This window comes from Somniosus microcephalus, chromosome 25, assembly GCF_052327205.1.
Source record: "Somniosus microcephalus isolate GS21.2 chromosome 25, FLI_Smic_1.0, whole genome shotgun sequence".
Taxonomy (NCBI): Eukaryota; Metazoa; Chordata; class Chondrichthyes; order Squaliformes; family Somniosidae; genus Somniosus; species Somniosus microcephalus.
In genome coordinates, this window is record NC_141011.1 from 249,450 (window position 1) to 259,685 (window position 10,236).

Sequence of the window (10,236 nt, forward strand, 5' to 3'; positions counted from 1 at the left end):
TCAGTATCAACCACACTGCCGGTTTTAGTATCATCGGCAAACTTCTTAATCATACCCCCTATATTCAAGTCTAGATCATTGATATATACACCACAAAAAGCAAGGGACCCAGTACTGAGCCCTGCGGAACCCCACTGGAAACAGCCTTCCAGTCACAAAAACACCCATCAATCATTACCATCTGCTTCCTGTCTCCGAGTCAGTTTTGAATCCAACTTGGCACTTTGCCCTGGATCCCATGGGCTTTAACTTCGTGACCAATCTGCCATGTGGAACCTTATCAAAGGCCTTGCTAAAGTCCATATAAACTACATCAATCGCACTGCCCTCATCTACCCTCGTTACCTCCTTAAAAAAATTCAATCAAGTTTGTCAGACATGACCTTCCCTTAACAAATCCGTGCTGACTATCCTTGATTAATCCGTGTCTTTCTAAATGAAGATTTATCCTGTCCTTCAGAATTCTTTCCAATAATTTTTCCACCACGTAATTACTCGGTCTATCCTTTTCTCCCTTTTTAAACAAGGGTACCACATTAGCAGTCCTCCAGTCCTCTGGCTCCACACCTGAAGCCAGAGAGGATTGGAAAATGATGGTCAGGGCCTCTGCTGTCACATCCCCAAGTTTGGTGTCATCGGCAAAATTAGAAATTCTACTTTGTATTCCAATATCCAGGTCATTTATATATATCAAAAAAAGCAGTGGCCCCAGCAGTGACATTATTAATCCCACTCAGGGATTCGATCAGAGATTGAGAAAAACAATGCCCATATTTAACCCTCTCTTGCCTGTTGTATTCCCTGCAGTCTTGCAGCTCAGGGCTGTTGGGTATTACTCTGTGACCGAGAATTTCACTCTGATTAAATTGCCTTGTGACTGTTGCTGTCAGATATTAACTCCTGCTTGATCCCAGCAAACACTCCGACTCCCTCTTTCCTCTGAGATTGCTTGGAGAAATTCCCCTCCAGTTTCCGAGTAACGCTTTAGTTTATCAGCAAACGGGCCAAGAATGGACAGAACACACAGCCTCTGGGAAAGGTTAATTCCCATCAAAAGATCCTGAGAAACAGCAGGAATGACAATATCTAGTTAATAGTTATAGAATGTAAATCAGTTTGAATTAAAGCGTTAGGCACTGGTGGAATCCCAGGTCAGGTCAGCCGTGGCTCAGTAGTTAGCACTCTCATCTCTGAGTTAGAAGATGGTGGATCCAAGTTCCGCTCCAAATCTAGGATGACACTCCAGGGCAGTACTGAGAGTGCTGCACTGTCAGAGGGGCAGTACTGAGAGTGCTACACTGTCAGAGGGGTAGTACTGAGAGAGTGTTGCACTGTCAGAGGGGCAGTACTGAGAGTGCTACTGTCGGAGGAGCAGTACTGAAAGAGTGCTACTGTCGGAGGAGCAGTACTGAAAGAGTGCTACACTGTCGATGGGGCAGTACTGTGAGAGCGCTGCACTCTCGGAGGGGCAGTACTGAGAGCGCTACACTGTCAGAGGGGCAGTACTGAGAGAGTGCTACTGTACTGGCCGCGCTAGACGTGCCCCTATCTAGTTATCCAGCAAGTTAAACACTTATTCAAAGTAATTCCTCGTGAAAGCCGTTTGCTGTTTTGAAGCTTTACTTGAACAAATTTATGAAACTGTAAACAAAGACAAAGTATGTTTTGTACATAAACTGAGTACTATACATTTGATATTACATAAGATATAACATATTTACAACAGTAGAATAGATTAATTGTATAACTAACATTTGGACTCACTTCTGTAACTATCAAATATTAACCTTTTATAAACATAGTGTTATCAAAATACTACTCTGACAACGTTGCTATTATGCGAACAAACAAAGATACTCACAGATATTGCGCTTGGCCTAACATATGAAATCAGATTACATTGGATTGTGAATGGAACCCCTCATGGCAGATTCTCCATTACTCAAGTCAGGTTCTTCCTGGAATTCTACTTCTTGGGATTCTGCTTCCTGAGTCACACAGGAAAAAAGGTAGAGAGGTCAAATGACTTCTCACAGGAAGAAAGGTCAAATGACCTCTGCTTCATACAAACTGCTAACACGATAACCACCACCAGAGGGTGCTATCTGCATATAAAATGGTTCATCAGTCCAGATCATCACTGCTATACAATAGCTACCACCAGAGGGTGCTATCTGCATGTAAAATGTCCAGAACAGCTACACTGTCAGAGGGGCAGTACTGAGAACGCGCTGCACTGTCAGAGGGGCAGTACTGAGAGTGCTACACTGTCAGGGGGGCAGTACTGAGAGAGTGCTACACTGTCAGAGGGGCAGTACTGAGAGTGCTACACTGTCAGCGGGCCAGTACCAAGGGAGTGTTGCACTGTCGGAGGGGCAGTACTGAGAGAGTACTACACTGTTACATTCGAATTTGGAGAAACTCTAGACGGAGACGGAATTGAGGACAAGTACAGAATTTATTAAAGCAAATAAGAGAAGCTTGTTAACAAGGGAGAGTCACCCTGCTTCTTCAAAGAGGTGCACTCGCAAGGGATGGGTAGTTGTTCATTCAAGTTATGCAATTCTATAAGCAACACCCTCTTACTACAAAATGGGGCATATATGTACAGTGTCACAACAGTTACTCTTTATTGGTTTATGTGGTTAGTCACTCAACTATCAGGCCCACCCCCTTGAACTCAGGTACCCTTGGAGCATGTTAGCCACAGATGTGGATTGTAATTCTACTCCCCGCATTCCTCTCTTCCCCGTCATAGGCCGTGTTTGTAGTTTGAGAAAACATGTCTTCTCGTTATCTGTCGAACAGGCCGGGTACTTGCAAGGCCACAATGATTCATGTGTTCTGAACTAATACCATTTGTTAATTGTATTCTTATCTCCTGAGAAGACAGGCAATGTTTAGACACTGCTCTACTTGAGTGGCTGCGAACACACATTTCCATTCCCTTATCACTTCTATGTGTCTTTTGATGTTTGATATTCGACCTTGCTGCATTCCTATCTGTTCCCAGCTGCATGTTGTCAGTAATAACAACAGGAAATGCTGGAAAAACTCAGCAGGCCAGGCAACATCCGTGGAGAGAAAATAGAGTCAACGTTTCAGGTGAACCCTTTGTCAAGACTAAAGAAGCACAGGAAATGAAATAGATTAAGAGGCCAGGCTGGGAAAGAACAAAAGAGAAGACATTAAGAGGTATTCAAAATGAGATGAGATGGTGATAGGACTAGTGGAGACAAGACAGCTCTAGATTAGGTGTGAAATGCACTGGCAGAATGGGAGATAGCTGCCATGTGGGAGAGAAAAAAGGGGGGGGGGGGGTGAAGAAAGGCCAAAACAAAGGTGTGGATAAAAAATAAGTAAAAATGTAATAGGGGCCGAAGTTATGATCTGAAATTGTTGAACTCGATATTGAGACCGGAAGGCTGTAAAGTGCGTAATCAGAAGAGGAGGTGCTGTTCCTATTGTTTACGGTGAGCTTCCGTGGAACAATGCAAGAGGCCGAGGACGGTGAGGTCCGAGTGGGAATGGGGCGGTGAATTAAAATGACAGGCGACCGGAAGCTCGGGGTCACCCTTATGGATTGAACAGAGGTGTTCCGCAAAGCAGTCACCCAATCTGCATTTGGTCTCCCCAATGTAGAGGAAACCACATCGTGAGCGGCGAATACAGTATACTAGATTGCAAGAAGTACAAGTAAATTGCGGTTTCATCTGGAAGGGGTGTTTGGGGCCCTGGACAGTGGGAAGGTATAAGGGGCAGTCCTACACTGTCGAAGGGGCAGTACTGAGAAAGTGCTATACTGTTGGAAGGGCAGTACTGAGAGCGCTGCACTGTCAGAGGGACAGTACTGAGTGTTACACTGTCGGAGGGGCAGTACTGAGAGCGCTGCACTGTCGGAGGGGCAGTACTGAGAGTGCTGCACTGTCGGAGGGGCAGTACTGAGAGTGCTACACTGTCGGAGGGGCAGTACTGAGAGAGTGCTACACTGTCGGAGGGGCAGTACTTAGAGTGCTACACTGTCGGACGGGCAGTACTGAGTGCTACACTGGCAGAGGGGCACTACTGAGAGAGCGCTGCACTGTCGGAGGGGCAGCACTGAGTGCTACACTGTCAGAGGGGCAGTACTGAGAGAGTGCTACACTGTCGGAGGGGCAGTATTGAGAGAGTGCTACACTGTCGGAGGGGCACTACTGAGAGTGCTGCACTCTCAGAGGGGCACTCGAGAGTGCTGCACTGTCAGAGGTGCAGCACTGAGGGAGTGTCGTCTTTCAGATGAGACATTAAACAGAGTCCCAGTCTGCTCTCTCGGGTAGATGTAAAAGATCCCATCGCACTATGTTGAAGAAAAGCAGGGGCGTTCTCTCCAGCGTCCTAGCCATCATTTATCCCTCAACCAAAACCTGTTTTTTATCACGTTGCTGTTTGTGGGAGCTTGCTGTGCACAAATTTGCTGCCACGTTTCACACATTAAAAGTGACTACACTCCAAAAAGTTATTGATTGGCTGTTAAGCGCTGTGCGATGTACTGAGGTTGTGAAAGGCGCTATAGAAATGCAAGTCTTTCTTCTTTCTTTATTACTAACAATACATCCACCCAGTAATAAAAGTCCGAATTGCAAGGGTTTAACATTTTATACAAATACAATGAACCAACATTATCACCAAGGTGTCAACCTTCTTTGCTACTCTAGTGTTCCTACAAGGTGCCCGCATGGCTCCAGCACCAGGAGGGGGAAGGCTACTTTGGCTCAGTCAGGGTTCGAGATGCTCATGATCTGCGATCTCTCCGAGCCGACGGGGGCTTGGCTGAAGACTGAAGTATCTCTGCTGCCGCCAGTGCAAGTGCAGTCTGGTCTAGCCGGCTACCTGGCCCAGGGACAGCCTGCTCTAGCCGGCTACCTGGCTGAGGGACAGCCTGCTCTAGCCGGCTTCCTGGCTGAGGGACAGCCTGCTCTAGCCAGCTTCCTGGTCATGGTGAAGTCTTCTCTAGCCAGCCTCATGGCTGTGGGAGAGTCAGGTCCAGCCAGCTTCCTGGCCAAGGGACAGTTGGTAGTTGAGGAGGTGCTGAGGGAACAGATGAGCGGTCATCCCGAGAGAGGGCAGCACGTGCCACTCCCATTGCGCCACTCCCATGGGGCAGTGACTCAGCACTGACACTGACCTGGGGGAGAGCAGACTGTAGGAGGTCAGTGACACCACCAAAGCCCCTATCAATACAACACCCCAGCTTTTCCAAGCCGGAGGAGATGGTGCAGGCCAGAGCCTGAATGGCACCAGTTTGAGCCTCGATCAACGATGTCAGTGCTGGTGCCACAGGCTCCCGCGCAGAAGGCCTCACTACAGCCTCCACAGAGCTGGTCACACGTTCCATGCTAGACTGAAGAGTGGTGAGGCCTTGCGGCAGAATGTCACACAATATGGAAGTGGACTCCTCCATACTCTCAGACAGGGTGAGGCAGCTTCTAGACAGACTGTCTAATGCCTCGAGCAATTGATGATGTACATGGAAGATCTTCCTTTTAAAGGGTGGGCTGTTGAAATCTCCCTCTTTGTCCTCTTCAGCATAGCGAGGACCTGAGCTTGCCCGCCGGCCATCCATCTCCTGGACTGTCCTTTCCATTTTGGCCAGCTCCTGCTCACTATTGATGAATGATTCACAGTCTGTATATCCTTCTAAATGACCATCTCCCCCACCGCTGATTCCTGTGCTGGTGTATTGGAAGGTTGGAGCTGGTGACAATGCATCGTCTGAAAGATGATTCCCCTCCATCTCTGGCACAGCAGGGCCCAAGTAATGATATAGACCTGAAACAAAGGGAAGAGTGGCAATGGTCAGTGAGTAATGAGAAGGTTAGGCAGGAGCAGATGAGTGGCAGCACAATGTGGCTCTACGGTGCCACACTGGCCATGTGATTGAGGAAAGAAAGAAGATATGAGAAATAGGCCTCCAGCCTTGCCATTCTCCATTCTCCTCCTACTGGCTATCCATATGATGTCCAGGGCTTCCTGCTCCATCTGGGTGAGGTCTTGAATGCAGGTCCTCTTCCTTGGTTTGTGTGCCAGTTTGTCCTGCAGAAAGAGTGGGACTGAGTTAGTGTCTGGTTTATGTAATGGGAATGTGCAGAGGTCTGAGGCAGCTCCATATAAAGAAAGGAAACTTGCATCTCTACAGCACCTTTCCTGACCTCAGGAAGTCCCAAAGCACTTTACAGCCAATGAAGCACTTTGGAAGTCTCGTCAGTGCTGCAATGTAGCAAACATGGAAGCCAATTTGCACACAGCAAGGTCAAATCTTGAGATAAATGACCAGAGAATCTGTTCTTGTGATGCTTGCTGAGGGATAACTATTGGCCCAGGACACCAAGGAGAACTCCCCTGCTCTTCTTCAAAATAGTGCCATGGGATCTGTTGCATCCATCTGAGGGGGCAGATAGGGCCTCAGTTTAACATCTCACCTGAAAGACAATGGTAGTGTCAGCCTAGATTATGGACTCAAGTCTCTGGAGTGGGACTTGAATCCACAACTGGAAGGCAAGAGTGCTACCTACGGAGCCATGGCAGATATACCAGAATGATACCTGGGATAAGGAACTTCAGTTATGTGGAGAGACTGAGAGCAAAGCTGGGATTATCTCCTTAGAACAGAGAACGTTACCACAATGGTACAAGGGATGAGGGACATCAGCTGTGTGCAGAGACGAGAGATGTTGGGATATTTCTCCTGAGAGCAGAGAAGCTTAAGGGGAGATGTAGTAGAGGTGTTCAACATTATGCAGGAGTTTGATAGAGTAAATGAGGAGAAATGGTTTCCCCTGCTCCTCTTCATAAGTGGCAGTGAGATCGCTTACGTCCACAAGACTCGGTTTAACATCTCATCAGAGAAATGCACCTCCGACATGTAGCACTCCCTCAGTACTGCACTGGCAATCACAGCCTAGAGGCATCATAGAATCGGAGAAGTTTACATGGAATGCATGCAAGATGGTTTCCTGGATCAGTATGTGTAGGAACCAACCAGGGAATAGGCTATTCTGGATCTGGTACTGTGTAATGAGAAAGGGCTAATCAATAATCTTGTGGTAAAGGGGCCTTTAGGGACAAGTGACCATAATATGATTGAATTTTACATTAAGTTTGAGTGATGTAATCCAATCTGAAACTAAGGTCTTCAATCTAAACAGAGGAAACTACAGGGTATGAGGGACAAGTTGGCCATGGTAGATTGGGAGACTGCACTAAAAGGTATGAAGGTGGACATACAATGGCTAACATTCAAGGAAATAATGCATAATTTGCAACAAATATATATTCCTCTAGGGCATAAAAACCCAAAAGGAAAAGTGATCCAACCATGGCTAACAAAAGAAATTAAAGCTAGTATTAAGTCAAAGGAGGAAGCTTATAAAGTTGCCAGAAAAAGCAGTCAGCCTGAGGATTGTGATCTTTTTAGAAATCAGCAAAGGGGGACCATGAAATTGATAAAGAAAGGGAAAATGGAATATGAGCACAAACTAGCGAAAAATATAAAAATAGATTGTAAAAACTTCTACAGGTATGTGAAAAGGAAAAGACTGGCGAAGGTAAATGTAGGTCCTTTAGTCAGAGATGGGGAATGAGGAAATGGCAGAGAAATTAAATACTTTGTTTTATCTTCACAGAGGAAGACACAAAAAACTTCCCAGAAATACGAGAAAACCAAGGGTGTGACGAGAATGAGGAACTTAAAGAAATTATTAGTAAAAAAAAACAGTACTAGCAAAATTAGTGGGATCCCAAGGACCAGATGACCTACATCCTAGGGTTTTGAAAGAGGTGGCAATGGGATAGTGGACACATTGGTTGTCATCTTCCAAAATTCTATAGATTCTGGAACAGTTCCGGCAGATTGGAGGATAGCAAATGTAACCCCGCTATTTAAGAAAGGAGGGAGAGAATTACAGACCTTTTAGACTCACATCAGTAGTTGGGAAAATGCTGGAATCTATTATAAAGGATGCAATAACTGGGCACTTAGAAACTAATAGTAAGATTGGGCAGAGTCAACATGGATTTATGAAAGGGAAATCCTGTTTGACAAACCTATTGGAGTTCTTTGAGGATGTAACTAGTGGAGTAGACAAAGGGGAACTGGTAGATGTGGTGGATTTGGATTTTCAGAAGGACTTCGATAAGGTCCCACACAAGAGGTTGGTGAACAAAATTAGGGCACATGGAATTGGGGGTAATATACTAGCATGGATTAAGAATTGATTAATGGTTAGAAAACAGAGTAGGGATAAACGGGCCTTTTTCAAGATGGCAGGCTGTGACTAGTGGGGTACCACAAGGATCAGTGCTTGGCCCCAGCTATTCACAATCTGTATCAATGAGGGGACTAAATGTAACATTTCCAAATTTTCTGATGATACAAAGCTAGGTGGCAGTGTCAGTTGTGAAGAGGATGTGAAGAGGCTTCCCTTTTTTTCTTTATCCTTCCCTGTACAACCCTTGACATCCAGGGAGCTCTAGATTTGTTAGTCCCATCCTTTTTCTTTAAGGGAACTTATTGCTCTGAAACCTCACTATCTCCTTCTTGAATGCCTCACACTGCCCGGACACTGATTTACCTTCAAGTTTCTGTCTCCAGTCCACTTTGGCTAAATCCCCTCTGAGCTTAGTAAAATTAGCTTTTCCCCAATTGAGAACTTTTATTCTGACAGGGCCAGACAGACTGGATGCAGGGAGGATGTTTCCCCTGGCTGGGGGGGTCTAGAACGAGGGGTCACAGTCTCAGGATACAGGGTAGGACATTTAGGACTGAGATGAGGAGAAATTTCTTCACTCAGAGGGTGGTGAACCTGTGGAATTCTGTACCACAGAAGGCTGTGGAGGCCAAGTCACTGAATATATTTAAGGAGGAGATAGATAGATTGCTAGACACAAAAGGCTTCAAGGGGTATGAGGAGAGAGTGGGAATGTGGTATTGAGATAGAAGATCAGCCATGATCATATTGAATGGCGGAAAAGGCTCGAAGGGCCGAATGACATACTCCTGCTTCTATTTTTCTATGTTTCTATGTTCAGCTGCCAGTCCTGCCCTTCTTTCAGTCACATCTCAGTAATAATAGCTATATCATACTCCCACGTGTCTATCTGTGCCCTCAGCTCATCTGCTTTATTCCCTAGACTCATAAATAAACCATTTAGCACTGCCAAACTCTCCTGTTGTCTATTTTCTAGCCTTTGTTTCCTCTGCCTTCCAGACTCGATTACTCATTTTCTGCCTTCCATTTCCAGCTTTGCTTCTCTCCCTTCTGAATCTACTCTCAGGTTCCCATCCCTCTGCCAAGCTAATTTAAACCCTCCCGAACAGCACCAACATTCCCTCCCATGAGGATATTGGTTCCGGCCCTGTTGAGGTGCAACCCGTCTGGCTTGTACAGGTCCCCACCTCCCCCAGAAACGGTCCCAATTCCCTCTTCTCCCCCCGCCCTGTGCAGCTGAGCCACCCATGGTGCCGTGGACTTGGCTCTGGCTGCACTCCCCAGAGGTACCATTGCCCCCACCGGTATTCATAGCAGAAAACTGGTTAGCGAGCGAGATGCACTCTGGGGATTCCTGCCCTACCTGCCTGGTCCTCCTCTTCTGTGTGGCGGTTACCCATTCCCTCTCTGCCTGCACATTCTGAAGCTGCGGGGTGACCACCTCTAGAAACTTGCTATCCACGAGGTTCTCAGCCTTGCGGGTGCAGCGCAGTGACTGCAGCCGCCGCTGAAGCTCCGTAACCCGGAGCTCGAGTTGCTGTAGCTGGCGCGACTTCCCGCACACCTGGTCGTCCAGGGAGCAGGGCATCGTACTCACCCTCGCACTCCGAGTCAGGTCGTTGAACTTCTTGCGACACTGCATCCCTGTCCTGGTGATGTGACTGCCGGCGTTCACATTGAGTGCTACCTCTTTCCAAGCCTGGCGCAGTGTCTGCCTGGGCATCCGCCTCCCGTCCGAGGGGAAGAAGACCTCCTTGCGGGACCTCACCTGCTGCACCAGAACCTCCACCGCTGCATCACTGAATCTCGGAGCTTTGCTCTGCGACATTTCCCGGTGAAAGCCCCGGGCCCGCCAACAAAGGATTGCTCGGACTGAAGGCCCCAGGCCCGCCAACAAAGGATTGCTCGGACTGAAGGCCCCGAGCCCCGGGCTCGCCGGAAACCCCAGCGCCGGAAATTCACGCCCACCCAACAGGCGAGCGGCCCGCTC

The 10,236-nt window shown here is 47.3% G+C and overlaps 1 protein-coding gene across 1 annotated transcript; it reads right to left on the bottom strand.

Annotated features, from left to right (window-relative positions):
• Positions 1-2,439: 2,439 nt before the first annotated feature.
• LOC147100471 (uncharacterized) lies at positions 2,440-10,236 on the bottom strand. The gene is made up of 3 exons (XM_085966753.1): positions 9,844-10,236; positions 5,961-6,072; positions 2,440-5,808 (listed from the first exon to the last, which is right to left on the bottom strand). Exons 1-3 carry the CDS (start codon positions 10,072-10,074, stop codon positions 5,000-5,002), a joined length of 1,152 nt encoding a protein of 383 aa, XP_085822879.1. The 5' UTR covers positions 10,075-10,236; the 3' UTR covers positions 2,440-4,999.